The 21,571-nt window shown below is 43.2% G+C and overlaps 1 protein-coding gene across 3 annotated transcripts in view; it reads right to left on the bottom strand.

Annotated features, from left to right (window-relative positions):
• The window catches only part of MSH3 (mutS homolog 3), a 1,766,808-nt gene that overhangs the window by 893,197 nt on the left and 852,040 nt on the right, over positions 1-21,571 (bottom strand). For all 3 annotated transcript variants that reach the window (XM_069224514.1, XM_069224522.1, XM_069224532.1), the window contains exon 12: positions 21,240-21,349. In XM_069224514.1, coding sequence (XP_069080615.1) covers positions 21,240-21,349 — 110 coding nt within the window. The remainder of the gene's footprint in view (positions 1-21,239; positions 21,350-21,571) is intronic.

Raw genomic sequence — 21,571 nt, 5'->3', positions numbered from 1 at the left:
TGGTTGTTAATGCCTGATGGTCTGTGATGAGTGTAAAGTGTTTCCCGTATATGAAGATGTGGAAGTGTTACAGGCCCAGACAACAGCCAGACTTTCCTTTTCCAGCTGCGAGTATGCTCTCTCGATGTCAGTCAGGCTGCGACTGGCATATGCTACTATGTCTCTTTGATTGCCTTCTTTGTCATATTAGCCTAGGATGGCTCAGAGTCCCATAGGACTGGCATCCACAGTAATTTCAGTCTTCTTGCAGGGATTGAAGTATGCCTGATTGCTAGTTGACTCAACTGAGTGCTTGATTGCACTGAACCCTGAATGGTTGTCCTTTTTCAGTCAACTTCCTGAGGGGGTAGCTGATGGTAGCATAGTCCTTGATGTACCGGGCGCAGTAACTGACCATTCCCAGAAATGACCGAACATCCTCGGTGTCTTGGGGGTTGGGTGTGTCGGTCAGGGACATGACTTTCTTGGGGTGTGGCCTCATCCCGTCACCTGAGAAGATGTTTCAATAGAATTTCAGTGTGGACCTGTGAAATTCACACCTGTCCTCGTTGAGGGTCAGGTTGGCTTCCAGAAGCACATGACATGCCTGATCCAAGGCTTTGTCACGTTTTTTGACCGCGGCACCAAATATAAGGATGCCGTCACTGTAGTTGAGGGCGTTGGGAATGTGTCAGATTACTCTTCTGATCGCTTCTTGAAATATCTCAGCTTCCGATGAGAAATGTGGAAACTGAGCCGTTTGTCCCGAAATAGTCCTTGGAGCGTTGAAAACGTGGAAATGTAGCCTGAACTTTCACGGAGTTCGAGCTGGTGGTAGCCCTTGTTTAGCTCGAGCTTGGAGAATACCTTTGCCCCATTCAGTAGTATGATAAGGTCACTGATGTGGGGTCCCAGATGTCTTTCCCGATCAATGGCAGTGTTTGGGGCTCTCATACCCACACACAGATGCACTTTGCCACCGGATCCTCGTTTAGGCACCACCACCACTGGGGACACCCACGGGGAGGGTCCAGAGGTTGTCTCTATGATGTCTGTTCAGAGGAGGTCCTGTAGTTTGTCCTCGGCCGCCTGTTGGAGGTGAAAGGGTACCTTCCTGTGATGTTGAGCCACCTGTGTTACTTGCTCATTGATGTGCAGGTGGACTTGAAAGTGAATATACAATATACCATGATACACTGTTCCAAAAAGCGGAAAAGGAAGTCCTATTTTTAGGAGCAAGAAACCTCACACACCCAACTGGGTGTCATGCTTCATCATCGGAGTTGCTCCTCGTCAGACTGGCGCTGCAATGTCTGACGGGCACCCCCCGAGCGGGGGCTCTTTGCCGGAGATCTTTACTCGATGATGCCAAGACCCCAAAATACGTGGGTTTGGAGGGGGAAAAAAAGGAGAGAAATATTAGCAGAAAAAGGGTTGAGATTGGCTCAGGACCCGAACCGTAGGAGTAACTATTTATTTAACCATGGAGGGTGAAGGCCAAGATTAAAACAAATGAGGAGAGTGCAGAAGATACAATGGTCAAAACACTCTCAATAATGTAGACTGGAGAATGGGAGGTGTGGAATTACCAGACCATCCCTGGCGTAAGGGTCAACATGTTTCGCGTCTAAAATGGTCCCAGTGGATCCAGCGACGCTTCTTCAGGACCAGGTGAAAAACGTCTCCTTTTCTATAAAATGCAGATAACTCTAGACAAAGACTGTCAAATGTCAGTGTTATTGTCACTTACACTAATGTGTGGTTGGGACGTCCTATTCCTACTTGTCGCCCCCCTCATTAGAGGAACACACTGCATGGGACAGCGGGGGTCCAAATGACTGGGTGTGGACTATTTGTGTCGCTCAGGTCCAGAACTCTGAACCTACCCCGGACCGCACTCCCGAAAGAAACGGCGACAAGTTTTAAATATTAAATTGAGCCTTGATTTGCTTTGGTTCCGTAAATGTAATCAACTATATTGTGAGCCTACTGGTCAGATAATACCACATAAGAAGTCATACTTAATCTAACTAGTTGATATTTTATGCATATGGAAATTGCATGCCTGAGACAGCAAATTGAATTATTTGATATATTCGCATCACAGGATGGAGAACAAAGTAAAGTCACACCTTTGGTAGGGAGACTATTTTATGCCACTTGCAAGCTCAATCATACAAAACACACAAAAAATAATCTGGAAATCAGGGGAGGGGCAAGCTAGCAATACAGAAGGCCTATCACCCAGTTCACTTAAATACCCCACTCACATATTGTCTTCTCTGCATGCTGACCTCTAGGAATAAGGCTGTCAGATGCATGTGGGTAGCCTTTGAAGTGGACAGGGCTGAAATGGTTAACAATGTGTGGATTTGCAGTGCAGAAGATCCTCTTAGTAACAATGATGCCCTCAGCCAGTTTGTATTTTAAATCTGATGCGATTTTGGAGCAGGAGGTGGGAGGTTCATAATACTATAGTAAAGTGAAAGAGCCGTAGTGTGCCACTTCTCTTTTCAAATCCCCATGTTTGGCCGCATGTTAATAAGAAGAAAGACCAAATGACAACTGAAAGAAGACTTTATGTTGCATGCTCAAACACTAGAAGAGCTGTTCTTTCCTTCTGGCATCAAACGATACCTACTAGAGCACCATTGAACAAGCCTTAAACCTGTTGTTCACTATGGTAAAACATGTCAAGGCCAGGAGAGGAGCAGTATATATGGCTTTTATGGATCTCTCCTGTGCCTTTGACTTAGTGGACAGAGGCAAACTGTGGGACATGATGGGGTTAGCAGGGGTTGACCCTCCTTTATGAGATCTCTGAAGAAGCCTTCATTGGGCTACTCGCACGAGTGTATGATATACTCAGCTTGGCAATCACACGCACCTTATACAAGGTACATGCGGAGTAAGACAGGGTTTATACTAGCCTCCTTTTTATTTTAATGTTATATTAATGCTTTGGATACTTTTTTAACCTCCTGTATGTACATCTGATGCCGCTAAATTTGGCTCCTGCTCGCTTCCTGTACTTTTGTACATGGATGACGAGGTTTCAATAGCAGGTACACCAAATGTTCTACAAGCACTTTTAGATAGTTTAAACAATTTTATACAGGAGTTGCATTTGAAGGTCAATCTTAAAAAATCTTTTATTTTGATCTGTGGCCCTAAAAATATTTATTGGGCAGACTCCTATTATGAAGACACTGAATTTTTATTATTTGAGTATCCTGTTTGATGCCAACATGAATTTGGAAAGGTTAATAATCCAGAGGTCCCAGATAATGGTGCCAGCATGCAAATAGAATTTTAGATTTGCTAAAAAATTAGGACACAAGCCCCCTAAAAAAATAAGTATGCACTACAAAAGTAAATGACTTTCAGCAGGAATATATGGGGCTGGTATGCGATGACCCTTCAGGCCGTGGAGAACAAACTTTTAAATAAATTACTCGGGCTTCGAAATCCACACAAAGCTTTACCTCTCAATAGGAACTGGGCGCAGGCTATTTGGAAGACGCGGTAGGACTGGCTCCTATTCTGTTATGGCTCAAAATTTGGGCTAAGCCCGAAATGTATTTCACACACAAAATAATAAAGGATTGCCTGCAGCAAAGTAATATGGTAAAAACACCTTATGAGATCTGGGTCTGAGCAGCCTCTTTGATAGGCCTGGTGATATCAGCTCTCATACCAGGGAGCTGGTTACGGTAAGGCTTTAAGCACAACAAAGAGAACGGCAGGATAATAACATCATTTGATATGGTTACTGTTCAATCATACATGCCACTTTCGACTACTTACGTCATGGAGCCATATCTAATTTGGATAAAGATTTTATTATACATGCCTAAGAGAGTTAACACGAAACCCTGTTTAGCGGCCTTTCCTATCACAGACACTTGGTTTGCCTCACTGCCACGTTGTCCATATCACCTCAAACAACAAATCACTTTCTGCTTTTTTGCTCATTGTACTCTTCTTTTAGAAGAAGTTTTCTTCGCCCTATTTTGTGTGGTAGGCTTTTTAATACACCCAAGAGGGTCTGCTCTTATAACAACGCCTTGAGTCTTATTCGATATGTTTTTCAGTCTTGAATTGTATTGTGTATGCTTTAAAATTGAGAAGCAAATATACGTTCTGAACTCTGATTCACAACTGATTTACCTCTTGAGTGCACTGTTTATTTCCGGCTGGCACCAACTGAAACTATATGATTCCTTTGTAAACTGACTGGGAGTTGCTTTTTATTACTAAAGCCTGTTTAAATGTTCTTTTTAATATTACTTTTATAACAACTAGTATTTTAGGTGGTTAAACTAAACTGGGCACGATTGAAATGTGTTATATGTTATTTTATTGTGCTTTTATGGTCAATTATATATGACCGAATAAAGATTTGACTGGCTGAATAGGGATTCCAGTTGTGTTCCCTGGGTCTACAGGCAGAGTTCTAAAGGCAACTGCTAGAAATCATGGATGCAGTGATATTTGGTTCTGAACACAGAGGTGGCACCAAAACCATCCAGAGAACCATAAAGAGCTGCTAACAAGTGATAATCTGCACCAATGGCACCTGGGGTCAACAAACCTATTAATAAAGTACTGCATTTTGGCTGGATTTGAATTCAGAAACTTTGAATGTAAATGTCCTCCAAGGAGGCTAATTCGACATGCCCACTGAACGCCTATCCCCCCCTCCCTGATTTTCCTGTTTCCCAGTGCTCAAATATCTGATACATGTCAGGCTCATCTAAGAAGAATATTGTGAGCTCATATCAACATAATCTACATCCCAAATCTGTGAACTGGCTTATATGTTAATCAGTATTGTCATATCTCTGTCTGCAACTGGCCAATTCACTCTTTCCGATTATCCTCGATAGTATGCAAACAACCAACTGGTTTGCAAGACAACAAACTGGATGTTTGTGAGTTTCTCACTGTTCTACAGAATTATTTAAATATAGCCACGTAACTCACACTAATAAGCTCATGTTTGTAGTAATTTCTCTGACCACCTATCCTTTCTCAATGGACAGGAGCACCACAATGTATCATGCATTCTTATCTTTAACTTGTGTAGGACAACTCCCAGCATAGCTGAAGATGTAACGTTGGAGTCAATAGGTTGTGTAATGTCAGCATCCTTGGACAACACATCAGATAAATGAACTTGAACAACCACGCTGGAAGATAAAAATCCTAGTGCGAAATTGCTCGAATGTAATCATTTTCACTGGGCAAACAGTTTCACAAGTCACAGGACCGGCCAAGAGTTGTAATAGAGACAAACCTCCAAAACAAAGGCAGGAGGCACAACACTTTCAAGTTGTGACAAGTTCGTTGTAAAGAGATGATGCAGAAGAAATCAAAAACACTTATATTTCAGGGAAGCCCATTATGCACAAGACTAAAGAAAAAACGCGTTACAGCAGAGAACTGACTCATACTGAAATACAGGGACATCTGACACAAAGAATAGACTCCTAACTGAAGTGTGAGGACGAGATTTTGATACTAACAATAATATTGCACCCTCTGGGGTTTTCGGAGGACATATTTCGGGTAAAACTTGTCATAATACCCCTAGGGAATGCAGCTTGGTTTGCGAAAAAACACAAGAGAAACACATTCTGGAGTACTGATTTCTATGGCAATTTGCTATTCTTGAAGAAAAAAACATAAGTACACTGTAGTACACCAGTAATAGCTTAGTCAACAAAAATATTACTTCTAGCATCATCATGCACTGACTTTCGGCCCGGCACCCATTCTTGTGCAGATACCCAACTCACATTCTGTTTGTTTTTTTTTAAATAAAATAACGTCATAAGTAGTATAATATGTGAAGTAATAAGCAGTGCATAGTAAGGGAAGAAGTTATACTTTTTTGACTAAACCCTAACAGGTATATTTCTGTGGATTTGGGATTTTTAATGTTATGTTTCAATCCAACACCAATAATATCACTTTCACCTTTGTTATTTTTCAGTAAATTCCTGTAGTGGGGGTCTAATGTAAGCAAAGGTCTTAGAACTTAACCGAAATATAATGTCACTTTAAGCTTTATTTATTCTGTGAATGTTTTATCATATTTGAAATTGGACCAGTGGTCAACCTGTCGTGTTCAGCTAACTTCTGCATGCAGTCGACGCCTTTGGCGGTGTAGGGTTTGGCTTCAAGACCTGGCTGAAGGCAATGCCCTGCACCCAACGCCCCATGTATGCTACCCCCCCTCCTGCACGCAGCTTTTGGTCGTGCACGCCCCACCTGCACTGTCTTTTGTTGTTAATATATATTTTTTCAAATATCACTGTACGGTCCCGAATACAGAAGTGGCTAAAGGGAAAAAAAGGGTCCCTCAGCCAATGGGATTAGAGCATTTTTCGATTTTCTGGTACAAATTTGTCTAGATACCACTAACCTACCCAGGGGATTAACCCCCTTCATGACCACCTAAGCACCTCTTCAAACGCAAATTTATTGAAATAACGCAACAGATTTACACCACATTTCTGAGTAAAAGTTTTATCTTTCTACCAAATTTGGTGCAATTCTGTTTAGCCTTTTTTCAGCATCGGAGAGCAAACTTTTCCATGGTAATTAACACGAACCCCTCTTTTTTTCTTGACACTTGCTTAACAGATCTGTGTGAAAATGTCCATGATTGAGCCAAAGTGAGAGAACTGCTTTTTTTTTTTCAAGGTTTATGCAGAAGTGTCCAATGGCACCAAAATCATTAAAGAAAAAAGAAATACCTTTCCTATGGAAGTCAGACCTAACTATAACTACAGTGGCACTAGCAGCGCCAAAGTAGTATGTTTCACTTAAAAACACAGTTGTTAGGCTTTTACTGCTGCTTCTTTGGCTCAGTCACCTATGTTAGCAGAATTCACACACAACATCGCAGCAACAAGTTATTTTTTTAAAGTATCAATATCATACGAATCAGGAATCAGTTTTCGTGCCCTTCGAGATGCTCCTTTATTCAGAGACAACCTTTTCTAACTATATGCACTGACATTGATCATTCATGAAATCAAGTTTGCGTGGGCAGTGGGAGGAGCGGAGGAGGGAGGATTGGGTTTTTGTCAGTTGTTATGAAAATGTTTGAGGGAAGTATTTCCTTGATCATTCAGGTGGATCATCATCTCTTGTCACAGTTGAAGATCATCTATAACAGAAGTCTGAATCATATTTGTGGTTCACCTTGACAAGGGGCTTGGGAACCGGTTTCTTATGTTTATATGCTCTTGGTTACTCTAGCTTTTCTAAAGTTATATCCTTGAAGCACACAAGGCGATTGCCTAGCAAACTTTGACTGTACGTAGACATTAGATGATGTAGATAGCCCCATGGACCCAACTGTGGCCCACTGATTTCAAATTACTCAAAGGAGTCACTTGCCTAAGACATTAAGAGATGCTCCCCTTTAAAAGATAGTAAAATGCTGACCTCAAGTGATAATGCAACACTATACATAATACCCTAACAAATCAACTGTATTAATATGTTCTAATGTGGTCTATACAAAGAGTTGTTGTGGCAGCATTAAAAAACAGTGATTCAACCAAGACAGGGTACATCTGCCACTTGAAAACCTTGGACCAAGACACCCAGAGGCAAAACCTCTCTGTTGATGGAGTCCAGTTTCTTAGAGATCTGCTCATCTGGGCTCTACAGCATGTAGTAACTTCAATTAAAAAATTGGGTCTCCTGGAACAGACCTATAGTTTCGCACCACTTCCTTGCTGATCAAGAGTGAAGAAGATGTCTTCTCCAATATGGACAGAAAAGATTTGAAAAGAGCATCGTGTAGTGGAAGCAGAAGCTGCTTTCTAGAGTCCAACTCGATAATGTTAGTCGTTGGGCTATATTATCAACTGAATTCTGTTTGAGCAGCATGAGCAACAGCTTCTTCTGGAACTACCAAGCTGATTCATTGTGTCTTTGTACTAAACCGTATTCTGGACAAAACCTGACCTATGACTACAAGTCACTGATGACAAAACTCTTTGCGTGTTCTTTTTTGGAACTTTTAGCAACTGTCAACACCACTGGAATTGAAAGGAAAATTCTTCTAAGTTCAAGGTGACTTTCTTCTCCATGCACACTTGCTGTTTCTGTAATTGAGATAAAGATGCTTAAGTCATCCTGTTGGTTGCTCCCAAAATCTTTTAGCAAAGCAATTTGCTGCATATCTTAAATACACATGACAGGGCCTGCAGATTCACAATGAAAGTTTGAGGAGGACTGAGCCGAATAAGCCTTGTGTTACTGTGGAGGTTCATAAGGAGCGAAGTGTCGCCATCGCCCATTTTTCAGTTGCGTAGGCTAGGTCATCATGTTGGCTGCATCACCATTCGTTAATATTCAGTGAATGAGATGCTGCATAATAGGAGTACTTGTCAGCTGCACGCCCAACATAACTGAATTGAAAACCGGTGCTTAAAGCAATGCGGGGTGTCTCGCTGTTCCAAAGGAAACCTGATAGGATAGTATTAAATTGTTGAAACCAGCTACGTGTGATAAAGTAAGGATAATTCTGTATTCAGTATAGTAGTTGTGGGAGGGAGACCATCTTAAATATTGATGAGGTCCAGCAGTGATGTGTGGAGGAGCAACCACACCATAATTTCACTGTATATTTTAGTTGTGATTGATTCAATATTTCTGGTCGGACAGCTTTCGACTGGGAGACAAGAATATACCCAGATATTTAAAGCTCTCCATTGTAAACTGTAGATCCAGAGCCAATGTGATGGGCCTAGTGTAACCATTTAAAGGAAGCAGGGCAGATTTGGACATGTTAAGAAAAAGCCCTGATGTTTCTCTGAAGATTTTCATACTTTGGAGGATTCGAGGGCCTGTAACATCAGGGTCTGTCATGAAAAATAAGATATCAGCCTTGTATAATGCAATCCTGTTGGAGATCAGCGGACACTATTTGAAACCACGGATCTCAGAGTCCATTCTGACCGATACCGCCAAGGATTCAATCGCTAAGGCAAAAAGAATGGGGGAGAGTGGGCACCCTTGGCGCATCCCCTGGTGGATTGGAAAAGTTTTGAATAGGTGGCCTCCTATTTAAACAGCCACAGTTAGGTTTGTGTAAAGCAATCTGATATAAGCTAAAAATCCAGGGCCGAAGTTAAGTCTTTGCAATAGAGCAAATAGGTATCCCAGTGTACACAACCAAATGCCCAGTCTAGATCTGCATATATAATTGCGGCTGGTTGTCCAAGAAGGCCCACGAGGGTAAGTGCAATGGAGGCCCAACATACGTTATGTCTTGTGGCCCGCCCTGGCATAAAACCTGTCTGATCCAGGTGTATGAGGTCCTTGATATATGGTAATAGTTGGCTGGCTAGTGCTTTGGTCAGTATTTTGGCCTCTACGTTCAATAAGGATATCAGACAATAGGAGGCTGGGTCTTTCAGTCGGCGGCCCAGTTTGGCAAGAACAACAATTTTGGCGTGTCACCAGTCAGGGAGTAGTTCCGCTTCTCTTCCTGACACATGTATGTCCTGCAGAAAGTGTTTCACAAAATCAGGCATAAAAGTTTTGAAAAATTCTGCAGAGAACTCACTCAAGCCTGGGGATCTGCCGGAGAGAAGGCAAGCCAATGCCGACCCGAGCACCACCTCAGTGAGGACTTCTTCCAGCTTGTTGTGGGCCATATCCAACAGCATTCTCAGTGGTAATGTCCCCACGAAATCTGTGATCAAACAGTTGATAAGATATCCTGTGCAGAGTATGCATCAGTGAGGTATGTTGCAAACCTTTGGGATATTTCTTGAGGTTCAGTGGTTAGAGTGTCTCGATCAACCCTAAGAGTGGAAAGAGTCATTGAGGGGCAAGCTGCCATGCATAGCCTATGGTGGAGTTTTGCTTGTTTTGTCTCCCCATTGGTAGATCCTACTTTGGGCTTCCCTCCAGGCCAGTTTCACTTCCTCCATGAGGAGTTGCCCGTACTGCTGTTGTACAAAGCCCAGCTGACATCAAGGCATTTCCCCTTCTGTCATGCCACCCATAGTTTCGTACCTTTGTATTTGTGTCATAAGGTCTGTAATGTACTGAGTTCTACGTTGCCTCTCGCCCACACAAAAACGTATGTCTATTCCGCAGATAACTGGATTAAGGGCCTCCCACAGCATTGTGGCCTTTTGTGCCAAATGTACATTGTGTATTAAGTACTCTTTGATACCCTTTGTAAGGGCGGCCCGGTAATCTGGGGTTTGCAAGTTCCATGCTGTTAGGCGCCATCTGATAGGGGGTCTTTCAGGTCCCACCCTGAGACCCAGCAGTAGAGGGGAATGATCTGAGAGGCCTTGATCTAAGACCTCAATATCTAGTATCCTATATGTCAGTGTGGTGGGGACCAGAAAGTAGTCTATCTGGGAAAGTGAGTTATGTGCTGTGGAGAAGTATATGAAGCCAGGTAGTGTTGGGTGATGAACTCTCCATATATCTGATAGGCCAAGGATAGTGATCATAGTTGAGAGTTTGGATCTGCTAGTTCTGGGTGGCCCGGCACCCAAGCGGAGTCTGTCAAGTTGGGGGTCCATTACGGCATGTCAGTCACCCACAAACACTGTAATACCGGGTGGAAAGTGTCCCCACAATCGAAATTTGTTATCAATAAATGTTTGACCTGAAGTGGAGGGGGGGTCATATATATTATAAAGGGTGAAAGTTTCCCTTTAAAGTGTGCCTGTTACAGCCACATATCTGCCGAGATGGTCTGAACAGGTCTGTCTCATTGGAAAGGTTACTGTTTGTTGTATTAGAATGCTGGTACCCTTTGATCCTCTCAGAAATCCTGCATGATATAGATCTGGTCATAACCATATCTAGCTAGGCATGGGGTTTTAGTACCTGCGAAATGTGTTTCCTGTAATATCAATATGTGTGCCCCTGCTCTCTTGGAATATTTTAAAGAGGCCCCTCGTTTAATCTTATCTAGGACTCCCTGCACATTCCATGACAAAATCTGGAGTTGCCCTGGAGGGGTCCTCGCACCTTCGGTGGCCAGTGTTGTGTACTATACATATGTGTTAGAAACTGTGGGTTGGTGCTGGCTGTGATCACAACCGCACATATAAACATTAACATTCCCCAACAATCTTCCTCCAACCCCCACCCCCCGAATACTTCAGTGAACTGGAAGCATCTCTCGTGGAGCACAAAGAAGAGAGACACCCAACAGGGGGTACCCTCTGTGTCCAATGGATCCCCAAATCCCATTTGAATTGAACACTTTATATAATTACAGCAACTAAAGAGGGTTGTGGCAGACAGTCTTTTAATCAAAGTTTTCCCTCACTGCACCTTAGGCAGATTAAATGCCCGAGTGCAACCATACAAGATTTTGAAGAAGAACCGATCATGTGTGTCAATTCTGGGTGGATATGATGTCACCGTGGCCTGCTCCAGACCAGCAGGTCCTCTTGGGCTCTACACCAGGAGGATCCAGATCTATTACGCTTTTTCTTTTGAGTATCCCTGATCCCCTCTTTCTCCATATGTTGTGAGGAGTCCGAATCTACTCATGGTGGGGTATGTGGTTTAATGGAGACTCTTTCATCAGTCCAGTGGAAGACTTCCTCCGGCATCTCAAAGAAGTGCATTGAAGATTCAAAGATGACCCTTAGTCAGGCCAGGTAGAGTAGCATGTAAGATAAATTGTTACCGAAGGTATTGTTTGGCTGCACTGAATGACTGCCGCTGTTGTTGTACCAGTTTTGTGTAGTCAGGAAAGATCAGGATATTTGATGATTGGTATGTGATTTCGGGCTGGGCTCTAGCATATCGGAGGATAGCATCACTATCCACATAGTTCAGGATACGGGCTTCAAAAATACATATTTAACTAATTTCTGGAAATATTTATTCAGGAAAATGAATAATAAATGTATGTTGAATAGTCCAGAATGTGATGTGGTCGATTGAGTTTTTTTTCTCTGATTTATTCACTATCACAAACAATTTTGGAGAAATGGATTCAAATAATTATTTAACAAAATTAGACTGGAAATCATTCTTATTTTTGTTCAACCGAATGAAATGGAATGTCCAAGTACTGGACAGCCTGGCCTGAAACTGCAATAAAGGATGAAGGAACTTCACATTTATGCAATCAGACACTTGGGGAACAAGTGGCTATATGGACTAAGAAGATTCCCCGATAAATGGGAAAAACTTGGGGTTTTTGTGATTTCAGATCGGACAGAAAGCAACTCGGTTGCAAAACAGGGAGGAGGAGATTTCAAGGAAGAGCGATTCTGCATGAGGAAATTCTACATTAGAAAACACTTTCACTACAAAAACCCCATGTTAAATACAACAAACATTTGCAACGTAAACGTATCGGCAAAAGTGCAATTATCCATGTTACTGGCAAAAGTGCAATTATCTATGTAACAGGATCGATGTAATGCAAAGCGTGCAACTACTGCCCAGAGAGATCGTGCTGCCTACAAAATAAAGAGAAAAAGTAGTCCAGAAACCATATGGAAAACATGGAGCCTCGTATGTTTTCAGTAGATAGCAGGTTCACTTGAGGAGGGCTAAACACCGGAAAAGGCATTACGTATGCATGCCTTTCACTAATCAAATTAAGCGAATTTTAAAAGGCAAGCCTATGAACCAATCAAACTGATGGGTGTGGTTACAAGCGCGTAGAGAGATAACAGGGACAGAGCGCTTTGTGCGCTCGACCCTAAAAACGCGAACTTGACACAGAAACAAACACGATGCCCTGGTCCAATCAGTGCTAAAGGTAGCAGAATTGCCAAAAGGTCTTTAACTTTAAAATCCGTTTGGATTGTTATGCTGAACCGACCAACGCAAGACTATGAGTTGCATAGCAATGTTATTTCTACTGTAAATTATCACATGAAACGTAAAGAACATGGAGCACAGAGGGTGAAAGAGATGAACATTTATTATAGTGTTCAAAATGTCATTATTATTCATCTTTTCTTTTTGACCAAAGCAAAGTCGGGTATCATTCATCGGGGGTTGAGCCCAGTGGAATGAAAAGAGTGAAAATAGCTCACAGAAAAGCAAATGTCACCACATCTCAAATGCCTGCAACTGAAAGTTTACAGTTCTAGATATAACATATTACCTTTATGCTAGAAGATCAGTGTATAATCACTGTGCTGTGTCAATGCACTGACTTTGTCGAGAATAAACATTTAAACTGCGCGAATTATGAAAAGGGCTGCACAGCGGATTTTTTTTTTTTTTTACTTTCCTCCAAATCGCAGATTTACATATGATACAGACATCTAATTTGTTTCCACTACTCTAACCACTTCATGTATTACCCTCCACCCAATGTTCATATTTTTAATTACATCCGATAAATTAGTTTGAAAAAGCCGCAGGTGCAAACTTTAAAACGGCCTCCTAAAATATACATTAGCTCTTCACCAACTGCAAAAGTGCACAGCAGCTGTTTTTGGTGGCGGACCAGATAAGCTTCCAGGCAGATACTCCATTATTAGCCAAGTCCACTTGTATTTCCCGGCTGAAACAGCATGGAATCCCATGAAATATTTACTGAACAAAGACAAAGTAATTTCGGAGATGAATCACTTAGCAAGCAAAGTAACATCTATAAACTGGAGTTAATCTTCTGAGATGTTAAACTTTGGCATTTAACAGGCTAGCCCAGCATCAACTGTTTCTTTCAGAGTATGGGGTAGGTTTCCCAAGCTAAGAACCACCACACAGGTGCTGAACCACAAACACTTTTTGTGCACATAAATTGAGAATTTAGTACCACAGATTATCAGGATTATAAATGTGATGGTTAGTGGATTAAAAAGGTACCCTGTCGATAGATTGAAATGGGTAATATTGAGAACACCCACAAAGTATTCATTTTTGTTGATAGATCACGATTTTGCTTGGCTAGTCCGGCCCTGAAAACATACAAATATAACCCCATTTTTATTTTTTTGAACATTTTATCGAGTTTTGTAGCAACTTACATGCACATCTCATGAAATTTCGCCTTATTTATTAGAAGGGTGTTCAAATCCAATAGAGTAGCATCAGACATCCTCAATAACAGGCAGGATCATATATTAAGTGTTGAAATGTTCCTGGATGTCACATCATTTATCAGCAGCCATCCAAGTGATGCCTCCAAAACTTCTATACTGTTATACAGGACAGGTGTCATCTCTATGGATAGGTACTATATTATAAATCGTGAACTAAACAGAAATCAATCTAACTTCAACAAGAAACACGGGGCAATTAGCATGCTGATATTTCTTCACCAAACTCAATCCATGTTCTCTGATGCTATGGGTATTCCAACATCTCCACTTAAAAGGTGCCACTGATTACATACTTTACAACTAGCAGTGCGAACATGGTAGTCAGCACCAGTAGACTATTGAGAGGAGAAGAAGGGGATATGTCGTCTAGGGCACCAGAAAGGGCTGGTCCACACCGATCCTCACTGGGTACCTGAAAGCATCGCAAATCGTTTCCCAAGCTTTCACCGTTTCAAGGGTCCCCTCGGCCCATTTTCATCATGGAGTAATGCCAGGCTTTCCTATGCTGCCCATTTTACTAGAGGTCCATTGTAATTTCCGTATCTGTGCCTCTTACCCTTTGACTAGCTAGATCGATGAATCTGCTTATTAACTTTTTCCTCTTATGGGGGGGGGGGTAATATTTTCAGAAAACAGGTTTTGAATGTATCCAGTACATCGCTTTCAGTCCCTTCATTTACTAACAGCGCTAGCTTACTCCAATAACCCTCCACTTCAGGACAATTCCAGATCATACGTATATATCCTGCCCTATAGCTCAGCACCTGTGGCAAGTAGCCTGGACATTTTGGTAGCACGTATTAATCTAAGCGGGGATCATATATGCTCTATGCACATAATAATAATGGCTAATCTTAAAACGAGTGTTTCTAAATATTTTAAGTGCCTGTTTGAGTGCATTATCCCACTCCTCCTCAATTAGGTTCTACCTATGGCCTCTGCTCATCCGTCTTTCACAGTATCTAAAGTAGGCTTAACTTAGCTAAGCAATGCCCTGTTCAATAGTTTAACAGCATTGCACTTTCTGTTAGTGGCGAAGGTTATCTGCAACCCCGGATGTGTTGGGTTTCCTAACCACAATATCCTTTACAGAGCAGGAAAGACCATTCTATAAAGCAGGAACGGTCCAGGAGGTAGGTTACGTTTCTCGCTTAGTGCAAAAAAGTCTAAAGGTGTGCCACCCCTGTGCCCCAATCATGTCACCTATACTCACCAGTTCCTTTTCCGTACGTATTTGCAAGCCTCCCCAATTTGTTGGTGGGTTGGGCTTCCAGTCCATCGACAGGAAACTCAGGAGTACATGGTACACTTATGAAGCTTTTGCGAAGGCACCTATGACAACATTTAAATACACTTGGATGTCCCCTCCCCTCCATCCCTCCTCTTCTAGGCCATAGGAAAATCCTCATCAGTTCTATCAGAGGTGGGGTCCCGTTAGGCAATCTGTCCTGCCACACCCCTTGGCAGCCATTGTAACTGGGCAGTTAACTAATAGGTTTCAAAGTTTGGAGCAGTTAACCCACCTGCCAGTGTACAAAGCTGGATCTTGGATAAAGCCACTCCGTGTCTATTTGGACCACAAATTAAATAAGTAAAAACTGTATCAATTGTGCCGAATCAACTCCCTGGAATTATCACTGGTAGTGTTACAAAATAATACAATGACCAGGGGACTGCCGCCATTTTGGCTACTGCGATCCTGCCCGTGACTGGCAATCGGGGTGTGCCCTAGAATGTGCACTCTTTCTCATAGCCCGTATTGCTGGGCAAATATTCCTATCAAGTACATTTCTGTTCTGTGAGATAGATTTGTATCTCGAGGTATCGTCCTCTGGTAATTTCCCAGTGAAGTCTACAAAGATGAGGTGAAAGTTCAGTTCCCGCTGCTGCCGGACTGGACAGGCACTGGGCTTTCTCCAGTTTACTCTCAGCTCAGAAAAAGATTTTCATATCGGTCTAATGTATTTATTGTTTTATCAGAGTCCCCTTGCAAATTACCCAAATGAAATAACATATCATCCCCATATAGCAATGTACAATGCAGCATCAACCGATAGTCTATGCTTTGCTAGACTTTCCAACTCTTTTAACCTGTGGTTCAATGGCGAACCACTTTAGATACCTCAGGGATTATACAGCCTACGCATTAGGATAGTCCCCCCCAATTCCATCTGTTCCGTCGTCTTCTAGATCTTTTCCAATCACAAAGTATCAAAAACCTTTTCAATATCAGAATAAGGGTGTACAGCTTTGGGGGCAGCCCTAATTATATAACACCCCAAATATACCCCGAAGCCAATGTGTTTCCAGAGAGGTAGAGGTAAAGAATTCTGGCAAACTTATGCCGACTGCATAGCAATGGGGCGTCTGCACTGGTAAGTACAGAGGTGGAAGAGCACATATGGAAAACTACAGCATGCACAGAAATCCATACGTTCTCCCAAGGATTTTAGTGAAGGGCCAAAACGTTGGACAATTAAGCTTGAAAATGAGGCAAAAAAGCGAGTGTGCACACACAGCCAGGACAGTGTGTGCACATAGTTTGTACTCTGTCTCCACTGATGGAAACAAAACTGTGGCATTCTGCAGATCCAGCTGTTCCAAAGGTAAGACTGAGGTGTACTTCTACCCCAACAACGGAGGTCCCCTGGCTTCCAGGGAAACATCCCATTGGTGGATCGATGGCCTCTGCCTTGGTGTGAATGGGGCTAGCAGTATTCATGTTATTTGAGAGCTCCAGGGGTTTGTTATCCATTCGAGCCAATTCAAAGTGAGGCAGCAAAGTTTGAATGGAAGTTCCAAGGAATCACACACAGTGCCCAAGAGAATAGTCTCGCTTCTCAATTCTTGCCCTAGAGCTTTCACCCGTAGCTTGTCTTCTTACAAGGACCGTACTTGCCCATGTACGTCTGTGACAACATCCGAATGTTTGATGAATCCTTTTTGTTGAAACTACTTTAACATATATGCATCATAACGCAGGGACTTCCGGGAATCAACAACTACCCTCCGAAAAAATCCCGCCTACTTTAAACACGGCTACAAAAACCTGTATTTTTAGAACAACTACATCTATTGGGTTTAAATCTCAAGTTACTTTTGTAAATTAGCAAAGAATAATGTAAACAGCTGAAAGTTAGGAAACAACGCCATTTACTTCATAATAATTAAAGACTACAATTACAAGGCGAGCGTAGTGCCAAAAAACATCTCCAGACCCAACGTGAATGAAATCAATTCTTCAACATCTCACATAGACTTTGGATATTTAACGGTTATGAAGAAACGGCTAACGACACGTCTTAGTATACAGTTCACAACCAGATTTATTGCCAACCTCTTCCTTTATCTTAAAAACCTTTTCCGCCTGGTAAGGAAAAACCTGTAATATTCACCTGCCCCAGACCCGGCTTCCAACAAGGTCGCCTTCCCGCCACATCGAGGCAGCTTTCTCAACTCACAAACACTGCCTGTGTCTCCAGCTCATTTGCAATTGTCAGAATGGGTAGTTTCAGGATGAACTGGAAATTTGTTTCCATTTCCATTTATATTATGCTTATTTGAAAATAGCTTGTTCTACGCCCCCTGGTTTGATGAGATGATTTTTTTACCTGATGTGAAAACATACTTCTGTTTAGTTTCCAACTGACTAATCTTTAACTGGTGTTTGTTTGAAGAAGCTTGTTCCCTAAATGTCTGGATTTCCCAGTCTCTAGCTCTCCGGTATAACAACGTTCCATATTCAAGGAAGAGGAGTTGAGACCACCAACTCAACTATTTAAGATTTAAGACCAGATTAGTAGTTCTTGCTAAGCTGAGCAATCAGCTAATCTGAGCAACTGAGGTCTGAATTTATTATTATTACATGTCAGCAATTAACAAATTAATTACATTACACGCTCATATTTTGAGAAAAGATGAAATAGAGCGAAGGTCGTAGGCAGGGAAAGCCATACATGCATCAGGGCTGTACAATACTGCCTGCCTACTGGCCAGCGCTGACGAATGCAAGGGGGCAATCAAACAGGGACCACGCGGTCCACAGCAAGGGTTAGCAGAGCCTCCCCTGAAGAGTAGCAGTCGCAGCGCTCACTGTTAACCAAGACCTGGAGAGGCTTGTGTAGTGGTTGTTCTTTCCACTCTGAAGCAAATTTGCCTGGATTCAACTGGATAACAGCTTAATGACCAAGATCTACGCATGCTACATACATATCCAACAACAGGGACTGCATGTAATATTTTTTTTTTATTAAACCTTTTTTATTATTCTCTTATAAGTGAACAACTGTCAGAAAACTGTACAATGACACCCCTTACGCAGCACCCCTCGTCCCAGGCCTTTCCATCACCTATCATCCCAAGAAGTCAGTAAAAAGTTTACAGAATAAGCTCATCCAACGCCCCTTATCAGTAACATGGCTCCAGGCTGAGAGACACGTCTCACCCTGTTGTCTCAGACAGCTATGTGTGACATCCCGGCCCAATTGCCTTAAGGGTGCCCTTATCCTCACGCCCCCTTCTCTGTGGTGTCCCAGTCACTCGACATGCGATCTTAGCAGCCACTGTCTGACTCCCAGTCCCCCCGTATTTTCCAAAATTTCTGCAGGCATGCTTGCAGGAAAGTACCCTCTTTTTGCCTGCTGTCAGTGTGTTTTGACTGTGTTCACTGGGATCTTGCTAACCAGGATCCCAGTGACTGTGCTCTCTCTCTTTCTAAATTTGGTTCTCCCTGACTTTCTGCACCCACCAATTGGTATACTGGTGCCCCCATGTAAGTCCCTAGTATATGATACCTAGGTACTCAGGGCATTGGAGTATCAGGGGTTCCCCATGGGCTGCAACATGTAAAATGTCACCCATGGGAGCCCATGCAAAAGGTGTCTGAAGGCCTGCCATTGCATCCTGTGTGAAAAGGTGCATGCACCCTTTCACTGCAGGTCACTGCACTAGGTCACTGTAAGTTACCTCTGTGGCAGGCCCTCCTAGCCCAGAGGGAGGGTGCAAGTACCTGTGTGTGAGGGCACCCCTGCATGAGCAGAGGTACTCCCACAAACTCCCGCTCCACTTTCCTGGACTTCGTGAGTGTGGGACGCCATTTTACCCATGTACTGGACATAAGTCACTACATATGTCCAGCTACATCATGGTAACTCCGAAACTAGGCATGTTTGGCATCAAACATGTCGGAATCATACCCGAATACTGGATATTGGTTGTATGATTTCATGCACTGTGGGGGCTCCTTAGAGGAGCCCCATCTTTAATTCTACCAGTCTGCAGGGTTTTACCCGGCAGCCAGCGCTGCTGCCATCCTACAGACAGGTTTCTGCCCTCCTGCTGCTTGACCAGCTCAAGCCCAGGAGGGCAGAACAAAGGATTTCCTTTGGGAGAGGGAGGCAACTCCCTTTCCCTTTGGAAATAGGTGTTACATGGCTTGGGAAGGGTAGCCTCCCCAAGCCACTGGTATGCTTCGAAGGGAACTTTTGGTGCCCTCCTTGCATAAACTCATTTTCGCCAGCGTAGGGACCCCCGGTCCCTGCTCTGGTGCGAAACTGGACAATGGAAAGGGGAGTTACCACTCCCCTGTCCATCACCAACCCAGGAGTGGTGCCCAGAGCTCCTCCAGGTGGCCACTTGATTCTGTCATCTTGGATCCAAGGTGGGCAGGGGCCTCTGGGAGCATCTGAGTGGCCAGGCCAGGCAGGTGACATTACAGTCCCGTTCTGATAGGTTGTCACCCTGCCAGGTGGCCAATTCCCTTTTTAGGGCTATATAAGCTCTCCCTCTTGGGTGGGTCCTCAGATTCGATGTGCAAGATTCCAGCAGGACTTTTCTGCAATGTTTACTTTGACTTCTGGCCACTGGAACTGCAACTGGACTTCGCAGGAACCTACAATCTGTAGCTCCAAGCGATAACTAAACTCTGCAACATTGTTTCACCAGCTCCTTCCAGAAACTGCCACATTTCTATGGCTGTGCATCCTCTGGAGGGAGGCAAGTCTTTAGTCTGCACTGAGAAGGAAGAAGGGATCTCACTCAGAGTAAAGGAGTCACTCTCCTGCATCTGCAGGCACCATCAGCAACGACGACCAGCAGTGTGGATCCTCTCTCCTGCAACCATGCGTGGATCCTGCATTACAAGGGGTGGTCTGAAGTGGTACCCTCGGTCCTCTCTATCAGCTGTCCAATTTGGGAGGTGGTGAGTCTTCGCCTCTCCTTGCAGGACGGTATCCCTGTGCACCGTGACTCTTGCGACTACCAAGGCTTGTTGGCTCTTCTTCCAAGGTATCTTTGGGCTCTGTGTAGCCCCGGCCTCCAGCACTCTTCCCTGCAACCCAGTCTCCTGCCTGCTGCTCCTGTGACATGGGACTCCTTTCCAGGTGGGCTGAGTGGGCCTCACTGCAACTCCTATGCCTGCTGCCTGTGAGGGCTGCATCCTCAACCTCTGGCTCTCCTCACAGCTGAGGGTTGTCTAGGACTCCCCTCCTTGAGTTGAGTCCCATCCGACCTTCCGGGTCCCCAGCAGCTGTGCAACTCTTCTTCTGCAACTCTTGCCACGGCTTGTTCCTAGTTCCTCCAGTTCCCCTCTACAGATTCCACTTACCTGGGTGGGGGTCTGACTTTCGCATTCCATTTTTTTAGTATATGATTTGGTTCCCACCTAGTGTCTCTATTATTTACTGTTATTTCACTGTTTTCTATTGCTTTCTATGCCCATGACTGATTACTAAGGCGTATATATTATAGTGTGTTTACTCACCTGCTAGTAGAGCATTGCCTATACAGTATTTTAGTATGTGTGCCAGTAAAATAAATTACCTTTATTTTTGTAACACTGTGTGGTTCCTTCATGTGTGCAAGTGCTGTGTGACTATAAGTGGTATTGCATATGCTTTGCATATCTCCTAGATAAGTCTTGGCTGCTCACCCACAGCTACCTCTGGAGAGCCTGGCTTCCTAGACACTGACTACACCTCACTAATAGGGGATATCTGGAGCTGGTATAGGGTGATAACACCATAGGTGCTTACCACACACCAAGCCAGCTTTCTACAATGCTCTGCCTTTATACACCTCTCTCTCCATCTGCATGCACCGGTCCATTTCCATCATCCAATCCTGCGGACAGGGTTTGACCCTACTGCCCCATCTTGCATGTGATAATTAATGTCTTACCTAGCTCTTACAAGAGGTCGCGTCACCCATTTCTTCAAAGTCCTTCGTCCGAAAGCAGTTCTGGTGTGATCCAAAGTCCACAACAAGCTGCCTTTAGTTTTCATGTCTGTCTGAAATACGATTCACAGAAAACATTGGCATCAAATAAGCAAAGTTCTTACAGAAGCAACATTTTGCAAGTGGTTTTGTCAGTTTCACTCCTTATACACACATTTACAAAAGGCACAATGTAGCAGTTATCATAGAAATGAAAAACTTTTGTTACTTTTTTAATATTGAGTCATCTTGAGTGAAAACAAAAACAACGTCCTGTCCGGTTACTATTACAAACA

This window comes from Pleurodeles waltl, chromosome 1_1 (assembly GCF_031143425.1).
Source record: "Pleurodeles waltl isolate 20211129_DDA chromosome 1_1, aPleWal1.hap1.20221129, whole genome shotgun sequence".
NCBI lineage: Eukaryota > Metazoa > Chordata > Amphibia > Caudata > Salamandridae > Pleurodeles > Pleurodeles waltl.
This window is presented reverse-complemented; position numbering and strand designations above follow the sequence as displayed.